Source organism: Tauraco erythrolophus, chromosome 15 (genome assembly GCF_009769465.1).
Source record: "Tauraco erythrolophus isolate bTauEry1 chromosome 15, bTauEry1.pri, whole genome shotgun sequence".
NCBI lineage: Eukaryota > Metazoa > Chordata > Aves > Musophagiformes > Musophagidae > Tauraco > Tauraco erythrolophus.
This window is the reverse complement of record NC_141479.1, coordinates 8,491,688-8,512,175: the sequence shown is the minus strand read 5'-3', so window position 1 is coordinate 8,512,175 and position 20,488 is coordinate 8,491,688. Positions and strand designations below refer to the sequence as shown.

Genomic DNA, 20,488 nt, shown 5'->3' with positions numbered 1-20,488 from the left:
AGATGCACTTGCTTAGCTACAGCCCATGTTGGATCCAGCTCTTACTGGCTGCTGTGCCTGACTGGTGTCGTTGGGCACCTCTCTGTGTAAGAGGCACTCGAACTGCTGGCAGAGAAGGACGTGCCTCAGTGGAGATGCAGAACACACAGATTTCTGTGCAGCTTCAGCCTATGGTTACACCATCCCATTCAGTTCGTCATTAATACAGTAATAATTAAGTTGAGCCTTAACTTGAAGACCACTCCCCACATTTGATCACGGGCTGTCTACAAATCAGTGCAGTCTTGGAGGGGGCTCTCTTGCTTTCAGGGAGGGGCTTTTCTTTTTGTTTCATAAACATAATGCATTGATTGAGGTAGAGAATTGGTTTGCATTTTCTCACTCTTTATATAAATGCAATTGATAGCGTGATCATCTTATTCTCAGGAGGAAAATCTTTTAATGTCACTTGAACTCCCGACTTCTTAGCCTGGTGTTTTTGTGCACATACTTCCATCACAAACTTATTTCATGTGGCAAAAACTCCAAAATTTTTAGTGGAAGTGTATTGCCGATAGACTTTTGGGAAAACGTTACCAAGAATTTCTTCTGCAAATCCATCTAAATTGATATCGAGGCTCGCCTGAACAAGCAAGCGTTGACTCTGAACTTTGTGTTCTAAATCAATGTCTATCCATCTATCTTCACAGAAAATCCTGTCTTTTTATGCAATGAATCGATTGAAGATGTACTTAACTTTAGTCATTTGTGTTCTGGTAGTTTCTAGACAAAAGTCGACAAAAGCATTTTAGGAATGAAAGCTTTGGGTTCTGTTGATTTTACAGTTATTGAATGCCAGAGAAGAAATGAACAAGGAATCACTCGGACATCTCATTTTTTAGCTAGTAATGCATGCTGCCAGTGAAAAGAAAGGTGAATTGCCATTTTGAGTCCCAGGGAGTCGAGATAATGATTTCACTCAGCATGTTGAATTCATTCCTATTTGCATGGGTTTCTGATATAAAACGCTAGTATTTATTTCAAACATGAAATATCGGTGTTACGAACAATGCAAGGAAACGCTGTTACCTCCTGTAAAGTGTAATGTCTCTTTCATATAACTGTAAAGAGGTAGCTGTCTGATCAAAATATTTCAGAGTAAAGGGTTGAAATGATCAGTTAATTATTTTAAAGTGCATATCATGTTACCCAAATAGCTGAGTAATATCACTCTTTACAAAAATGTCTATCAAACATTATGTCATATCAGGCACAATACATTGATTGTATAAATTTTAAATTTTTGTATGAAGCAAAATGTTTTTCCTACTTTTTTTTATTAAAAAACCCCCAAAACCAAACCAAACAGTGGAAATGATCACCAGAAACCTATGTATTATTAATTCTCCAAAATGCATCTTGCAAAGTATTATTAATAGGACAGTCTTCCCATAGTTTGAAGATTTACAGATTTTTTCTGTGTTCTTTCAGTTTTTTCACACAGAAAGAAAAAGCAACGCAGACAATGATGTCTGTCGTACTCGTGAATTGTGTAAACAGACATTGACCCTGTTCATGGTATCTCTAACAAAATAGCTTAATTAGCAGTCCTAATTTTTTTTTTTTCCATTATTTTCTAGGGTCCTTTAGAAAATGATTTGGTAGTACATGTGGCCCTGATAGCAGAAAGTCAGCGGTAGGTATTTACTTTTATTAAGAATGTATTCATTAGAGAAGTGTTGAACAATAGACATCTTAAATTTGCTAAAGATAATCAAGAAAGTGTAGAACATAATACTGTTTTTTGTGGATTTGCTGCCAAGACAATTGTTAAAACTAAGTCTGTTCTGCGATTTGTCATTAACTTTGTCATTGTTTCACTTGTAGCCTACAAGTTTTTCTGAACACGTATGGAATCCAAACTCAGACTCCCCAGCAGGTGGAACCAATTCAGATATGGGCTCAAAAAGAACTTGTTAAAGTAAGGAATTCTGCACTTAAAATTACTTGTTGATACATTTCTTTTGTAACAATAGGAATTTATATCAAGCTATTAGACTTGTATCTCTTTAAGCTTCTTATCTACCGTTTTGTGTTATTCTGATTCAATTGCAAGGTATGCTGACACTGGTCAGTTACACGTGCCTAGTTAAAGCTTTCAGTGAAACACTGAAGCCCAGATGTCCTGTATTATCAGGTCAGGCTTATTATCTGAGCCACTTTCAAACAATAATGAATGAATAATAAAATTGTAATAATATTGATAGCATAGTAGACTAAGTGAATCTTGATGGAGAAACAAGCAAATGAGCAGTAGTCAAAGAAATGGATAAGGCAGTAGGCGTAAACCATCATATAATTTCATAGTGTAGCCCCTTTAACAGGCATTACACAGTCTTCTGTAACTGTGTTTTTTTTTAAAGTCCCTTGAGTTGACTATATCGAGGAACACCAAACGTGTTTAAACCCTTTCTAGTTTACCCTTTTAACTCAGCACATTTGAAAAGCTACGGTCAAAGATTACTGGGATGAAGGATGTCTTCAGAATCCCCTTCATCCTCTGTGAAGGCTTCAGCTTTTTCTTTTTCTGTACAGGCAAGTAGTCTAACAGAGTACCATATCCTTTCACTTCAGAGGCTGGCCCTTTTAGCCCGTATCTGCACGGAGCCTCACTGATCATGCCAGCTTGGGTGCATCTGCTCAGGTAGCCATCAACGCCACGTGAAGCCAGCAGTGTAAGATGAATGGCATCTACAGGCCGTAGTGGTCCGTTTCAGCATTCTCTTAGCACTGCCATGACCTCTTTTTTCTTCAGTCATTTTTAGTACTTTATATATAGCACTTGGGCTACACTGAGTATGTGCTTCAAGCTATCCACTGCAGTTTGTCCTGGAAATACACTGAAATATAGGAGACTATGACAAATGCTGCTCTAAATGATAAATGCGTTGATCAGCAATTGTAGGTAAACTTGTAAAAAGTCCTAATAAAAATCTATGCGGTTACTGGGTGCCTGTTTACTTCTATCTCTGATGCACCTGGACCCTTCTTCTGAAAAAAACCCTGAAAATAGTCCCACTGTACATAAAAAAGCCTTAGCAAGCTGCAGGAAACTGTCAGACAAGTAAGCTGATCCGAGTCACAGACATGCACTTAATATTTTCATACTGCACCCCCTGAAGTTTGGTTGTGGATCAGGTACATAAAGCTGTTGTCTAACTTGGAATTATACAAATTGTCTCAAACAAGAGGGGTGAATTCTGAATGTCTGGGGGAAGTATAATGGACGTATTTAGTTTATCAATCCTGAAGTTCCAGTTATAGAACAAATCACTATGTGAGTGTCTCTCTCCGAATCAGGATCACATGGCTGATGCCATTATCTGTATCAGAAGTCTGCAGGGCCCCAGAAAAGTAAAACCAAAACTGGAGAACGTAGCAACGTATTTCAGACTTCCTAAGCTTGTGAGGATAACTGACATAGCAAAACCTTGCTGGCTTATTCAGAAAAATGCTCACCCCAAATGGTGACTGCCACACATTTCATGATAATGTATTTTTAAAATGGATTCTCTCTGACTGTATTTTTCCTGAAATTCTATACCTGAAATGTTGGTTTTACAAGCAAATACTCCATAAATTTACTATAGAAGTGTACATTGTCTTTCTCTCATCCATCATTCCTTTGGTCTCCCTGACAAAAAGATGAGACTTTCACTAAGTTTTATTCATTATCAATTAAATTTCTAGCTATGACAACTTTTGCGTTAGGAATTATTTTTCAAAAGCTGGTGAGACATCTGGCAATTCTGACACTTTCTTTATATTCATGATAGGTAGCTTGCATCTGCCTCATCAAAATTTACTTTTAAAAAGAATGTCATGAAAATGTTAAATCACCTGATGCAAAACCTCTTCCATAGTGGGCTTCTAGAGAGGCTGTGCGATAGCTGGGGAGTTGAGGTAATGGAAGTGGTCGAGGCATTATAAGAACTGAGGTCCGATCTCTGGGCTTATGCAAAACACCAATACGAACCTAAAAGCAAACAGACAAAAAATCCCTGGTAGTATTTGTCATCCTTAGTGGGGAGGGGAAGCTAATGCTGGAACAATCACCTGTGTTTTGGAGAAAAAAGGGTTGATCCACAGAGAATGTGGATCTCAGTATTTGCTATTCCAATGCTGTCAGTTCTCAGTAGTATTGTATTTAATTAGAAGCTTTCGAACTGGTCTGGTGGCACATGATCACAGTTTAAACCTCTAGACTTATAAACAGGCACGTGTCCCAAAGCGTGGTGTCAAACGAAACAAATGGATGAGGGGAAGATGTCGTTGATTCAGGAGAATTAGGGATTGAATGTAGGACTGGGAGTTATGTGAACAGATCCACAAAGTCTATAAGGGGATGTGAAAAGAGGAAGAAGAGGAAAACAAGAAAATGGGACAAGATGCATGCAATAACTAGGGAAAAAGTATCTATGTAGTGGAAGCACAGTACAGGAGAACAGCAGAATACTCTGTAGGCGTAGACTGCCAGCAGATAAAAGAATGCAGAAGCAGATGGTGTGAAAGACCACCCTAGTCTCATACACTCTCATAAATCAACCCAACACTCCAGTCTGCTTTCACAGCCGTTTCTTCCTATTAGCAGCTTTAATATTCCAGAATTGAAGGACATTTTAATCAAAAAAACCCTTGATGGGTCATGCTGGACTTGCATGAAACCGTACTTTTGTTCAGATACTCTGGTGCTGAATCTGAACTGACGTTTTGATTGTAACGGATCAAGATGGAAAGCTATTACTGGAAGATGAAACTCCTTTAGCAGACTATAGAACAGCACGAGGCCTCAAGCTAGAGAGTCTTCAAGGGAAGAGACAATATTACAATACTACTGGAGTTCTGTTTTTGTTAAGAAAACATTTCATGTCTTACATTCTAGCAAAATGAAGGTCCTTTCAGTGTTAAATTATAATGTCTGCTGCGGTTCTTCTAGTCTTCATTATTTACTATAAAAAGGGGTTCAACATTGTTTTGCTTTAGTTATATATAGATGGGTTATTTAAAGCTGTTTATGTTTTGATGTCTCTCTGTTCCATTTCACTTGAGTACGGTTACTTAGCCTGGATGAACAGGTGATGTAGGTAACTGTGTTTATTTTCTGTTTTAAACAGTTCTTGGTATTAATGCAGAAACATAGGCAATATCAGGAAGGCCTCAAGCTGACCACAGTAAAAAGCTATTGGGTGTAATGTTTGTTCAAATGTTCACTTTCACTTGCTTCTGAATTGAGGAAGATTAATTTTAGGAAAATGTTCTGAATTCGGAATGTTCTGAAGTTTTAGTAATAGTGAGTTCCTTACCTAAACCAGCTCAACTAAGGAAAAAATTACAGCTTCCAGACTGGTTTAATTGCTGCATTTTTACTGTCTTGCTCACAGCTTAGTTGTTTTTTTATGGTTTTATTCTCTGTAATAAATAAGTAGTATTTCTTTAATATCCAAGTCTTACAAAATTATATCTGTTGAAGTAATACTAGGCATACATAATTTAATGCAAAGAACAATCAAGCAATCAATAATGAGATAATTGCCTCTTGCTTGTGTTGTTGATGCATTAATTTTGCAGGCCTTTACTAAAATTAGAATAAAGATCCTTAAAAAGTTCCTATATTACTGTTTTACCTTGGTATCCACATCCGAAAAGCATTACAGAAGGCAAAATTGGCCAGACAATATATGCAAGAGATCCTTTAAAAAATTATTTCAATGAGAAATTTGAAGATTTAAAAAAGATTTTAATTATATAGACTAGAAAAATAATATGAGTGACAAGGTAAAAGTAAGACTTAATACAGGAAACAGCAAGTTTTAGTTGAATTTTGAAACTACGCAGATAGGCAGGACTTGGGTGCTTTGCACTCCTGTGTCCCAGTCCTAGCATCAGGGTCCTGCCCAGCACTCCTGCTTACCCTTAATTAATCACAGAATGGTTTGGGTTGGAAGGGACCTCAAAGATCATCTAGTTCCAACCCCCCTGTCATGGGCAGGGACACCCTCCACTACACCAGGTTGCCCAAAGCCTCATCCAACCTGGCCTTGAACACTTCCAGGGATGGGGCATCTACAACTTCTCTGGGCAACCTGTTCCAGTGCCTCACCACCCTCGGAGTGAAAAATTTCTTCCTTAGATCTCATCTAAATCTGCCCTCTTTCAGTTTAAAGCTATTGCCCCTCTCTGACCTCTCTCTTTTAATGTAAACCAGTATTAATTGTATTTTCACCTCCATGAGTAAGATGAAAATCACAGAATCATAGAATGGTTTGTGTTGGACCTTAAAGATCATCTAGTTCCAAGGCCCTGCCATCCTTCATCCTCCCAAAATGATTATTAGGAAGAGGGAACTGTTACACTTTACCTACAGCAGAGAGGGGCCTGCCAGAAGTGACATGGGTCGCACGGGAAGGAGTGACTGACTGTCAGGGAGCGGACTGTTTGCCTCTTGTCTTCTTGCTACATCTGTTTCTTGCTTCAGTTACGTAGTTGATTGATTTCTCTTTGCTGTAAGATACTTGTTATCAAAAGAATTAAATTTGGTCTTTGAACTGTACCAAATCTAGTGTTCTCTCACTTAATTGTTGTTATATAGATGTATATATCTAGAGGTATGTTTTTTAAAAAAAAAAGGAAAAATAGAGATAATGACCACTTTTTATGAATCTTGCTTTCTAATTAAAGCAGAATGCAGACAGCTTTCTATGTGAGAACTGGTAGGAGCATAAGAAAGGCTTAGATACAGGTTTCCCTCAGTCTTTATGATTCTTTCTCACAGGCTTACTTCCATTTGGGAGTCAATGAAAAGTTGGGATTATCTGGAAGACCGGACAGGCCTATAGGATGCCTTGGAACATCAAAGGTTGTTGCAATAAATTTTTATGTTATTGATGCATGTTTCAGATAAGCATTAAGTTAGTCTCTGAATTATTTTAAATAGAATGGAAATGTAATTTTATTTTATGCATATATCTTATTTTAAAGTCCTTGTAGTGTATTTTGCCGTTGTGAGCGTGCATGCTCCATCTTACTGTTAAACTGCCATGTTTCCTAGAAATGCAGTTACAGTAAGACTTGGCCAAAACAAGCTGAATGGTGCTGAAGAAAACTGCTTTAACTGAAACAGAATCTAGATCTGCATACCTAATAAAAACCAGAGTACCTAAAATTAGATATGTGGGCTTTATCCTAAATATTTCTTATAATTCCAACTGTTCTACACTGATTATTACCCTGCTAGTTTCAAAATACCTTTTTACCTTTTCAGCTACTTTTCAAATATTGTAAAGAAAAGACTAATCGAAGCTTTCTTTCTCAACAGATTTATCGAATACTAGGGAAGACTGTAGTTTGCTACTCAATCATTTTTGATCTAAGTGATTTCTACATGTCTCAGGATGTTATGATGTTGATTGATGACATTAAGGTATTTATCTGTAACTTTTCCTTTGAGAAACTGACAAAAATAGAGTCTGTAGAAGAATAAACTGTGAAGTTTGATAAAATGGAAGATTGAAAGGGGAATATTGTAGAGTGTGTATTTTTCTAATATAAAAAAAAGTTGCAGTATATGCCAGGAAGCGTATTAAGATTAATATCCTGTCAGCCCCGTATGAGTTCCAGTGAGTATCTGTATCTGAAAAAAACCTCACCCCAAAGGGATGGGGAATTCTGTAGTGCAGCAAGCAAATGATCATGTGTCTCTTTGGGAAAACAAATGGTCTGGGCTGAAGAGAGGAATGAGGCTGGTCTGTTTAAGGGAAATATGAAAGCCTCAGCTGCAGGAAGCATGACTTGACTTTGCACAAATACTAACAGCTGCCTTCCTTCCCTAGTGTCAAGGCGGGGGCAGTGCAAAGCTCACCTGTCAAGTCCCTGTGCCTGTGCAGTGACTTGCAGCGCAGGTGGCACGGGTTATTCCATGCCAGAGGCTGTGGTTCAAGCCCTGGATTCCATCCCATGCATAACTTACTAGGGCGTTACACGTAGCTCAGCACACCGCGCTCCATCTCGTGGTTTGGTTGTGACCACTGTGTATGCTGGGAGTGTTTTCAGAAAACTTGGGAAAGAACAGTGCTTGAAAGTTGTGAGAGCCACGAGTTGAAGAAGTCTGTTAGTGGTTTATTAGCTCAGGTTTCCTTAATCCGTTGGGTTTTTCAGTGCTGTTACTTAAGATAGCTCTTCTGATATCTCGTACTGGTGTTCGGATACCTTGTGCTTGTGTATCTGTTTTGGTGACTAAAACGTTATTTCTTTTCCTAGAATGCACTGCAGTTCATTAAGCAGTATTGGAAAATGCATGGCCGTCCACTGTTCGTTGTGCTTATCCGTGAAGACAACATAAGGTAGAGAGAGATACAAGCTTTGTTTGCAGTGAAGTATTTTCCTAATTGCAAGATTAATGGAGCTCTGTTTCACATTTCAGAGGGAGCAGATTCAATCCAATATTAGATATGTTGGCAGCCTTTAGAAAGGGACTTGTTGGAGGAGTGAAAGTTCATGTTGACAGAGTACAGGTATGTTTTTCCCGAATGTTGTGTTCTTACCTCCTACTATTGGTACATGTATTCTTACTACTTTTGTTTTTCATGTGATTTCTGAGTATTTTATTCAGTACGATAAAATTAAGGAGTCAAGAACCAAGACTTTTGGTACAGTTTTTGTTTTATCTCAAAAGAAACATGGGTTTATTTTAATTCCTTTTGATGAGTTTTTTTCAAAGTTATAATCTTCATAAAGGATTTTCTGAAGGGAGAATGTTGTTTTTTTTTTTTATGTTTGGTAATTTTGTGAAATTACCACCGAAGGATAAATCCACAATGTCAGGCATTGAAGGATTTCTTTCGATTAGATGATCAATGAGGGGGGAAAAAAGAGGTGCTTCACATATATTAAAATTCTTACAAGAACTAAGATCCAGTTTTAACATCTTTGTTGTTTGAATTAATCCTAAGGCAGGAACATTGCTTCATTAAAATGTGAAAATTACTGAGTAGGGTGCTGGTTTTAGCTGCTTACATGTGCTAGTTAATCTTAGTTTACACCTATTGAAGAATCCCTCTTTTTGTAAGAGAGAACACCAAAGACAATTATCGTTTCTTGTTCCCTAGGAAATAATGAATTTGGAGAAGAGCTGGGTCATTTGTAAATTAAATACTCGTAGCTATAATGGTTGAAAATATCCTTGTAATCTTTCAAATATTGATGTATTTCTACTGGTTGCATGTAGGTGATGTAGTCTCTCCTGTTACCATTTACTTTTCCTACAGCAAATGCCGTTACTGTCCATGGAGAAGCTTTCGTTTGTCAACAGTGGTGGTTGTTGTTGTTAAATTTAACTGCAGTGACTTTCTTGCCTTGCACTTGACTAAACTGATGTATTAGCAGGAGAGGAATTTCTCAATCTATGTACTGTGTTCTTCTTACATGGTAACACTACAAACAAATGTGTATTTTTCTTTAAGGCACCCTAAAAAAAAGCAGCTGTATGAGGTATGATGCTTTAAATTGTACTGTGAGCTCCCCGAGGCTTCATCCGTTACCTACAGTCATGATTTAGTGCTGAAAACAGTAAAGATGCGGTGAAGCGATCCGATGGCTGGCCTCTGCTGCTGAGCAGCAGTCGTGTTCCCTGCACAGGGGCAGGAGTGACGGAGGGGAGGGAGGACTGCTGTGAGCCTGGCTCCGGCTGCCTTCCGGTGCCAGATTAGGGTTGTGATGATTGGAATTACGGATGACAGGCCCAGTGCGCGCCATTACTGCCCTCCCCGGTTTGTCACTGCTCATTGCCCTGCTTCAGTTCTGCTGATGAGTTTCTAACCGTGCTGTAACCCCAAACGACAGAGTGATCAGGTCTGAAAGCGAAGCAAAACCAGATTTGGTTGGTAACGGTTAATATTGCGGAAGGGAAGAGCTGGTAACTTTCCTCAGTCGTGCAGAAATCGCTTCCAAAGGATCTGCCATTGAGAGAATCATTAGTGTAACAGGGCCCCAATGCAACTTCATTAAATACAGTTACATACTTGCTCGATCCCCCTGTAGATTTCTGAATGAAATCTATTAAAAAAAAAAGGCCTTATACTTTTTCCAGAGATAAATTCTTACAACATCTATAAATACAGTGTGCTAACTTCCCCATAAGTCAGAACAATATGTTTAATTCTGTTGCAGAATATTAATTGTGAAGATTTAATTCCTGTTATGGCATTAAGCTAAGGATATAAAAACTGGTTTGGGTTAAATGGAAATTGTCTTGCATCTCTTATTTATTCTTAATGTCCATTTCTCTTTTGCAGCTCTCCAAAGCCTTTACATCTTTCTTTTATCCTTTTTATAAATGAATGGTAGATGTTGGTGATCAGTGCATTTACTGGTGGAATACAGTGTGCTTTGTCCATCATTTAACTATAATCTCTCAATCTTACTGTGCAGTTGTCACACGGTGGAAACAGCCTTGTTTCATTACAGGAGAGGACTTGCGACAACGGACATGTCTAATTCATGGCGTTTTTTTTAAATAATTAATCTACTCCAACAGAGTAGATATTGAATCTTTGTGAATTCTATTCAGCTCTTTATTCAGATACCTATGTGTAAATGTGCGTCTCTAATTGGGTGAATGCTCATTTTTTTCTTGTAAAATATACAAAATGTAATTTCATTTAAAAATGTGTGTGCTTAGAAGACTTGTAGTTCTTTTCCAGTTTTCACCTTCGTTGTCATGTGTTCAAGCAGATATGCAAGTCAGAATGAATGACACTAGCAATAAAAGCAAAGCATTTTTTTTTATATTCAATCATCTCACAGTGTAGTAGATCAGTATTTTACTGCAACTTGTGTACAACGAAAATGGCATTTAGAAGTTCACAATACGCATGCAAGATTTATTTAGCTAATGAGATCCATCAAAAAGCAGTCTTAACAATGCTGTAGTACAATACATTTCCTCTGGAAGTGTATAAGTGGGAAACTCATATAAATTTGGAATGAATGAATTCTAATGACTACATCAGATAAATGCAGCGTTGAATTTCAGGTATGTAATATTCTGAGCCAGAAGTACTTACAAACTGCATTCGATGTGCAAACTTAGGGCAGGCATGCTTGGATAAAGAATGACTAGAGAGTAGGAAAATGCTATTACATTGTGTTTTCCTGTAACATCACTGAGACTAACAGGAAAACTAGCCATCCTTCAGCGATCCCTGAAATAATGAGCCTTGTGATCCGGAACACAGGTGTCATGCAGGACTTGAGGAATGCAAATCCTTGAGCTCAGGTGTTTTCGTCAGACCTGTTCTGGGGGGCAGGGCTGGACACAGCTTGGTGAAGCTGTACATTGCAGGCAGAAGAACAGCAAAACGCCAGCAAAAGAAGACAGCAGCCCTGAGAGATTTCTGCCGTCTGAAGCGAGATCTTGTGAAAGATGAAAAATATTCCGAAAGTGCAAAGATATTTGGAACTGTAGATAAAGAAACTACTTCCTCAATGGAAACCACCAGCAATGTATTGAGATCAAAAGGTAACTATATAGTTATGTGTGGTTTTGCATATTTTTTAATTTCTCAATTTTTCATTTCAGACATTAATATCTGGAGCAGTTGTTGAACAACTTGATTTCCTAAGAATCACTGAAACAGAAGAGTAAGTCTATGTGTAAATAGTAATGATGAAGTATTTCATAATTAAAATATTTTCTGAACTACGAAGAAATGATGTACTTATTTTTCAGGGCTCCTGTATTTAAGAGTTTAGAGGAGTTGGATCTTCCCAAACACTCAAAAGTCAAGAGGCAGTCTAGTACTCCAAATGCTTCTGAACTTGAGCAACAACCAGATGTAAATATTAACGACTGGAAAACCAAGTCAACATACGAGATCCTGCAGAAACTTAATGTAAGAAAACGCGATACAGTGTAACTTCATTATCACAAAATGAGAAATAATGTGCTGGTATCCTTTTCAACAGCAGCCTACTTCGATCAACGTGATTAGTGTCATGGTTCAATGTCAGTAATATAGCCAGTAACATAAAACGTCTGATGTTTCTGTTCATCCTTGGGGAATCTTCCTTTTGACAGTCCTTTATCTTAACATCACAGATTTCTTAGTGATACTGAGGGAAAGTTTCAATCTGGCATTTTTCCTGTATCAAGAGGAAAACTACGAGTGACTGTTTCTAGATCCAGTGTTTGACAGGAACACACAAAGTATTCTGCTTGGTTCCCTATGTCATTACAAGCATTTCTGCTGTAAATGACAGGACTCAAGAACAGAAAATCAGGAAACATTTCTGAGGCGAAATTATTACAACTTAATTCGAACCATGGAGAAGCCTCTGCAAGCAGCAGTAACAAGTATACAGCATACATAGGGTATGAAATAGTTGTGAAGTCCCCTTAAAACCAAAATTTGTAGCCTTTTTAATTAGAAAAAAAAGCCTTTTGGTTTCACTTGAAATTTTTAATAGCTGTTTTAGTTTTGCTTCACTGAAACTCTGAAGGCTATTTGTGGTTATGTTTTTGGGGTTTGTTTGTTTTTTTTTTTTTAAGGACTGCAATTGCCTAGCAAGTCAAGCATTGCTCTTGAGTGTATTGCTTAAAAGGGAAGGACCGAATTTTATCACCAGAGAAGGTAAGAGCTTCTTTCATTTGACTGTTCAGAGTATTTCAGGAAGCAGCTGTATATTTAGTTGTAATGAACATGAATAATGGGCATGCAAGCAGTTCCATAGCTATTTTCTTTCTATTTAAAGCAAATTCACAGTGCGGTAGGGAATGAGCTGCTAAATATATGAACTCTTATAGATTGTTTGTAGGCCAGTGCTGTATCTGGCTGTAATTTTGAACACATAGATAGGAAAAATAGAGGATTTGACCTTGTGTAGAACGGCAACTAAAGACAAGTCTGTGTGTCCGTAACAGTCTGAAATGTCTGAAACTTTATACTGAATTTTTATTTTACTTTTATGTAATCAGACTTTAATTCAATATATCTGTGAAGCTTACTCTAATTTTATATTATAGCTTTGTATAATTTAAATTCATGTAAAATAATTCAGAAGAGGCTACTGTGGCTTTTGTGCTGCAAGGTCTGGTGGGTTTTTTTCCCCAAGACTGCTTATTAGCTGCCTTTGTATGTATGGATACTCCTCAGAAACAGAGGAATGTTAAGATCAAAGAATATTCTCTTAGTATTCATCAAGCAGTGTAACTTACCACCTCATGTTATAGAGCCCTGCTTCCTAATTTTGATACAAGACAGCTGGTTCTTGAGATGAAGAGTTGTCATTTTGACATAAATATGCATGATATCTATATTGCTGTATTAAAAATATAATAGAAAACAATGTAAAGTAGAATAAAATTCAATGGCTGATACACAGCGCATTGCTGAAATACAGCCTGAATCCAAAGTCATGGTCAGAATCTGAGCGTTAGGCACGTGCAGCCTCTGAAGCAGGCTGTTTTGCCACTCTTACTTGTGCTGCTCTCGGGCTTTGAGAGCCTCAGTAGCTTGCTTTAGTCCTTTTCAGGTCCCCCTTTGGTCTGGAAACAACTTGAGGCAGCCTTCACCTTTATAAGCAACCAGCATAATCACTTCTGACCATTAGATCATGACTATGAACTTGAAAACTCTCTTGAAACCATTTAGGTCAAAAAAAGTACTGTTGTGCCTCTGACTGTTCAGAGCTAACTTGTATAGACCTTTGTGTGCCATCCCATGTGAAACAGTAGATGATGATAACCATTTTAATATGCACCTTGCACTAAACAGTCTGAGTCACTGACTAAAAGTTCCTGTCCTCCTGCAGCTGGAGATTACTGAGACTGACATTAAATAATCACACTATCAATAAAACATAAATCTAAAAATAAAAGCTGAAGAACCTTTGGTGTTCCAGCTGACAGGCACAGGCTATGATTTTGTGAGTCAGCTTCTGCTATTGTTGTAGATGAACATACTGTTCACTAGGCAGTGCCTGGCATAAAAACCACTGCTATTCCACCTGTTTAAAGTCTAGAAGCTAAAAGAAGTCTAAATAATGGAATCTTTGTCACCCCTTTAACATAGTGGTCCCCACTTTACTCCTACACATCTGGAGAGATATCAGTTGATGGACTATCATCAACTGTGGGTTGTCAAAGGAGTGGTATCTGTTGTTCTGGTTAATGTAATTTATGTACTTCACGCCTTCTCTGAATCCTGGACTACCTACTTTGACTCAGAAGCAGTACTCTTTCTGTTTCCCGCCCCCTCTTTTTAGGTCATGTCTGCACAGCATGATGCAACTAAAATACGTAACACTTGACAAAATAGTTTTGGCACACAGAAAATCAGAGTAGTGAATCAGTAATATAATGCCTTATATATCTGTCCAGTGTCCCCTGTTGTACTTTGCAGCAGTGACAATGAGCGCCACAAGCGCGGTGCTGTAATGCACCTGATTGCCAACAGCTCACACGGGCACTTAGGTACCTGTCTCTGTGGGCGCCTTTTTGCCGTTATTCAGGGCAGAGCCGCAAAGTGGTGAAAGATTCTCTTTCACACTCTCCTGCCTTCCTGTGAAATGAAACTCGTGTCCGACAGCATTAAGCTGGTGATCTATTGTTCATATACAAAGTTGAAAACAACTCCTGGCTTGGATATCAGCTGTTACAAACGTAACATCACTTCAGTAACTACACTGCCAGGTACAAGACTTCCCTGTTGCTTCCGGTAGGTTTAGCTCAACAAAGAGGCAAGACAGTGGAGAGAGTACCTACATCCCATATCCAAAACATAATCTGCAGTTTGAGGATGTACGTTACGATAGGGATGTGCCAAATCTGTACATAGACTAATTTTCCCTAATATGTTACAAGAATAGGTGATATAATAGGTCTCTTTATATCATGAGCAGAAAATTTAGCTGGAATCTGGTTTGGCTTCTTGCATAACATACAACCGGATGATAGGTCACTGGACTGCATCTAAATTTTAGATGTTAAGCACAACAGGTAAGTGCTTTACTAAAGCTGTTTCAGAATTAACTGATCTAATAAAATTTACCTTGTTACTATTAAATGAAAACCTGTGCATCTTTTTGCTTGTGTTTTGGTTTTTTTTTAAATGCATTTAGGTACTGTTGCTGAGCATATTGAAAGAATCTATAGACGAGCTGGCAGCAAAAAGCTCTGGTTTGTATACATACATCACATTCCTTTTGGTTTAAATCAATTTTTTTTTTCCTAATGTGTTTATAGAGAATAAAGCTGGATCCTTACGCACTTAAAGGGGGAGGGAGGGCAGGGGGAAAGGACAGCTTTACTGACAAAATTGTATTGGTTCATTCCAGCTGAAGATCTGGTCTATAATGCTTTAAAAAAATTAAGTATTTTTAAAATAAAAGAGTAATAATGCTGGTTTTGCTGTGATTGCTATTGCCAATGTACAGTTCTCATTGAATTCAAATCATAAGAAAAGAATACTAATATTCTTCTTTCTTACAGGGCATGATAAAATATTATTAATAGCTTTCTGTAGCAAGGCTGGTGATCAAATATAAATCAGTTAAGTTGATACACTTACACAGTTTGTTTATTGCCCTGAAATAATTTGCTTTGAGCCTTTGTCACAATAACTTTAAAAGGTTTCAGCAACTAGGTTGATATTAGATGTTGTTTATTAATTTCTTTGCCCTGAAGCTCAGTAGAAATTTCATTTCTTTTTATCAAAGAAATGAGTTAGCTTGTCCTGAATTCTGTTCTCTCACTCTGTAACTGTTCCTAGCAGATGAGTCTGTAAATACAAAAACTGCTTTAAATTTTTCATTTTAGTCTGTTCACACAGTTAAATGGGCCTTTGCCAATAATAACAACGTAAAAAAACGTAAAAATCAAAAGTATTTTTAGAAACAAAATATATAAACTGTTTTTCATTTCTCTTCCATGATTGCCATGTGACATACATATAGGCTGGTGTTGCGCTACAGTGCTGCATTTGCACAGAAATTTTCTTCTTCTATAGCCCCACATATTACTACTTTACTGGTACATAGGAAACAGGTAAAGTGCCCAGAAGTCTGAAATAGAGCTCCGTGAGATTTTTTTTTTTGCTTATTTGCATTTTGATAGTATCAGCTAATGCATTTTTGAAATGCTTTGCTCTTGATCTTAAGAAGCGTGTAGCAGTTTTCACAGGAATCCCCATGAACTGTTTTAATGTTTTACTAACACTATAGGATATTACAACTCGTTCACTATCTCTGTGGATAAATGATTCTGCCTCAAAGCCTGTGCTAGAAAAGCTCAAATACAGGTCTATTAGGTTTGTATTTTGTCAAGAAATTATTATTAAAAGTATTTGTATCTTTAACCACCAACTGGATACATGAAGAAACGTTTTTCTTCTTGGAAGTTACAGCTAGCTGTTCACACAAGTCTCTCCATGCTACGCATGTGAAATACTACCTCAGGATGGAAAAAAAACCAAAGCCTTGGTGTTACATGTTGCACTATCTCCTCCTTAAATGGACTAAAAAATTACCAAGGTTATCTTGCAAAATGATGAAAATGTCACAAAAGAGAAGCTGGCATGTCTTTCCTTACCGTTTTCAAGATGATGCTGAGAAAAGAATGACAAGCTTTTTACGGAGCTGGTAGTTTAATGAGTTCTAACTAAATTTATTTTTGATCTATTAACCTATATCTAGACTAAAAAATGAAAATCCATAGAAGATTACATAAAACCTGATCCAAATTCTGCCTTATAAAAAAATGTATGTATTTACTGAGTTAGTTTTGAGATCTCCGCTGTGGCAGACTTCAAACTGACATATGAATTCATTAAACTAGCTTTTGATATGTAGTGGGATTGCTCTGTTTTCTGCCCTCAGGTCTGTTGTGCGCTTCGCAGCAAGCCTTTTAGGTAAACTAGTGGACAGCCTTGCACCATCTATTACTAATGTTTTAGTTCAGGGCAAGCAGGTAAGTCTTTCCTCCTCAGAAATGTATTAAGGAATGATAACAGAGAAACTAAACAACTGGGCTTTTTAATTCTGAAGGCCTCTGATGCTTCTTTTAGAAGGACCCAGTGGCTTAAAAAATCCTTACTGAAGAAGAAAAATCCAGAGAAAATAAAGATACATTTAATACTTGCATGTGCTATGGGCTAATAAATTTACATTTTATTTAATGACATACTTAATACTGAAAAGACAGTTCAGTGTCTAGATAAGGGAAGAGGCATGACTTCTGTAACTCCATAGATTTTTTTATATATTTATGCCCTCTTATTTCACAGAAGTAGATGGAGTCAAGTAATGAAGCTTCTTTTAAGACTTACTTAATGAAGATGTAGCCACTCTGTAATTGAGCATAAGACGACAGATGGCTGGCAGTTGAGCAAAAAAGTCTTTCGGGATTTTAGTTTTCTGTTTCAAAGCTTAATCATTAAGTGTTTCCTCCTTTTGTGAGGAGGACTTTATTGTGCTGGGAGGAAAAAAAAATAAAATGAAGTTCATGAAGAGCTGTTTCCAAGTAACAGTAATTGCATATTACATATTTTTGTATTAAAATATGTATAGTGTATACTGACCTGTACGCAATGCTATTATGACAGATTTGTCTTTGTCTCTCTCCAGACTGAGGTGTAGATATGTGCTTCTGGTGCTACATAGCTGTAGAGGAAGCTGCACCTGCATGCAGCATGATACGCAGCTGCTTATTCTTAGCTCTTTAACCCAACTTGCCTCCTTCATTGATCCCCTTGTAATAATGATCCTTATTATGGGTGAAAAAGTAGCATTTTACTGACAGTAGATTAAAAGCAAATCAGAATTTTAACAAAAGTCACTCCTCATGGTTAAACAATCCAGTACCAGCAACATATTTTCTTAAACTGAAGTCTGTAACTTTTAGGATGCTATTAAAAATAAGAAAGCAAAAACTATTAATTTTATTCTGATTTTTAAGCGAGCTCCACAGCTGAAATGTTGGAAACGAAAGACTACCTAAACCTAATGTACAGTCACGATTATACAGCCAGTATGGAAACCAAAGCAGTGGTCTTGTACTTTTATTTTAATTTGGAAAAACATATTCTACATTTACTGTGGTCTTTAGTGAATTTTGTTATTTTAATAGCATCTAACTAACAGTATTAACAAGCATCACTCACTGACATTAAGTTATTTTTGTATTGTGAAATTTTAACAAGAAAAGCAGAGTTCATGAAGTTTAATTTCTGAATTACTTCTATGGTGCTTTTATTCCTGTCCATATCTTCTGAATTGTTTTCAATATACCATAGGTGACACTTGGAGCTTTTGGCCAGGAAGAAGTTGTTATTTCTAATCCCTTATCCCCAGGAGTGATTAAGAATATTATCTATGAAAAATGTCATTTACAAGATGAAAGAGAAGCCGTAGTTCAGCAGGAACTTGTCATACATATTGGCTGGATCATCTCAAATTCACCTGAACTTTTCAGTGGCATGCTGAAGATACGGATTGGGTCAGTAAATTATCTATTGTTGTTCTTACTACTAGTATTGCACAGGAACATATATACTTCAATAGAGATTGTTGCTACATTGTAAAAATGGTTTATACATAGATGATGCAGCAAAACTTGTATACTTCAATTTTACATTTCTAAGAAGCCCGCTTTAAATTAGTCTGCCAAAACTGGGTACACAACTAATCTCAAATTTGCCAATCAACAGCATAACATGGAGGAGAAGCAGTCTTTGTAATAGCCCATTTGAAGCTTTCCTACAGCTAATACAGTGAACTACAGGATTTTTCAAAGCTTGATCCCTGTCATGTTAGGGGGGGCTTTAAAATCAGAAACAGCGTGGTGGGGTTAGGTGCATTCTGTACAGGAAATGAGCAGTGGCAAGTGTGCCAGAGTTTCCAGCTGCAGAGTGCATAAAAGGTCTGCTCACAGTTTGCTCTGTGCATGGGCAGCAAGGCAGCCTCTGTATACAGACATGTTTTTATCACACGCGCGTGCACACTCACAAAAAAAACCCCGTTCATCAGCTACATGGTTGTCCAATTCTATCCTAACTAGATTAGGCTAAGCTATACCTAGCTTAGGAACCACAAATCTGAATCAAGTTTAAAACATCATTTGCCTGCCGGATTGTTCTATTTAGTTCTTTGAGAAGGTGACCTACAGATAGTCTGTGCTGGAGTGTTATCATATTCCGTAGTATTTGCATCTACTTTGCTATCTACAGATCTTATTTTTTCACATCTAGGAAGAGACAGATGCATTTGAATGAGCATTTCTTTGAAGAGGCCAGGTGCTACTGACTGAGATTTACAGAATTAGTGAGCATGCTTTAAGATTAGAACTTGTGTTCCATCTGCCATATTTTTTTCATAGAGAAAATGCAGCATTTCATCACTGGAGGTAGACACCAGCAGTCTTTTTTCCTAGCACACAAGATTCGTGATTCCACTTGAGCAGTACATTCCTGTCATCACAAAAACAAACCTTTCAGATCACCTGTATTACATTTAACTGCAAGTACATCTATCATTTTGCACTTAAATACCTTTTCTGTACCCTCTATAGATCCATGTTACTCCTCTTTCCTCCCCTTCCTCATTCTCTGTAGCTAATCTTTTTTGCAATTTGTTTTTTTTCTTTCTTCCAAGGTTAATGCAAGAGATTCAATTTCCTTTATTTTGGTGTTATCACTCACTCCAGTGAGCAAAATTAACCTTCTTGCAGGAATATCATTCCAGTTTGATAATGATTTGATTTAGTGTCTTGTTACTGATTTGTTTTCAGGGTTTCATGTTGAAATAGATCAAGTTACTGACAGCCCTATTACTGTAAAAACTTTCATCTGACTGACTTCTACGCACCTCTTATCAGTGAAGAGTTCAGTAGGAGGTCTGGTCTTGACTTTGCTATGTTTTTATGGCCACTACCAAAAGAAAATACCAGTGAATGACTTGCACATGACAGATACATGTGAGTCATTAGTGAAAAAAGAACAAATGCCTAAGGCACCTGTGTTTGTTATTCTTAGTAACAAGAGGAGGACACTAGTCACCCACTAAAATAAATAAAAGTAGTGTGTTCTGGATAATGTAAGATGTCTGTGTTGCCTAATATTCTCCTGCATCTTGCACCTTCAATGAATGATCCTAGAAACCTCAAATTTAAAGCAATGTTGAATCAGTTGGCCTGACATCTCAGAATTCTGTGTAGTTACCAGGAATCCTTCAGAAAAGATTGTGACTTGACTTACAAACATTCTGTACCTTGTAGGCTAAATAATTAAATGCCTGTGGAATGTGGTAACTCTCTTAGTAAGGCTCTTCAGCTTGATCAGGTGTTATATGATAGACTATTTGAAGAAAAACTAGTTAAGTTCTTAAGTTTCTTTTCCCTTTTGATAGTAGTACCTACTTGAACTGAAGCAAGGTAGAGGTAAGACACTCAGTTATCCTGCTT

At 37.3% G+C, this 20,488-nt stretch overlaps 1 protein-coding gene across 6 annotated transcripts in view; it reads left to right on the top strand.

Moving 5' to 3' along the window:
- The window catches only part of PHKB (phosphorylase kinase regulatory subunit beta), an 82,680-nt gene that overhangs the window by 52,032 nt on the left and 10,160 nt on the right, over positions 1 to 20,488 (top strand). For 5 of the 6 annotated variants that reach the window (XM_086620761.1, XM_086620756.1, XM_086620758.1 and 2 more), the window contains 12 exons: positions 1,620 to 1,675; positions 1,867 to 1,960; positions 6,812 to 6,895; positions 7,355 to 7,459; positions 8,296 to 8,378; positions 8,459 to 8,549; positions 11,615 to 11,676; positions 11,765 to 11,927; positions 12,584 to 12,665; positions 15,154 to 15,211; positions 16,909 to 16,999; positions 18,324 to 18,526. In XM_086620761.1, the coding sequence (XP_086476887.1) occupies positions 1,620 to 1,675; positions 1,867 to 1,960; positions 6,812 to 6,895; positions 7,355 to 7,459; positions 8,296 to 8,378; positions 8,459 to 8,549; positions 11,615 to 11,676; positions 11,765 to 11,927; positions 12,584 to 12,665; positions 15,154 to 15,211; positions 16,909 to 16,999; positions 18,324 to 18,526 (1,172 nt within the window). Of the gene's footprint in view, positions 1 to 1,619; positions 1,676 to 1,866; positions 1,961 to 6,811; positions 6,896 to 7,354; positions 7,460 to 8,295; positions 8,379 to 8,458; positions 8,550 to 11,614; positions 11,677 to 11,764; positions 11,928 to 12,583; positions 12,666 to 15,153; positions 15,212 to 15,987; positions 16,079 to 16,908; positions 17,000 to 18,323; positions 18,527 to 20,488 lie in introns of all 6 variants that reach the window. The other variant, XM_086620757.1, reaches the window with a different exon arrangement.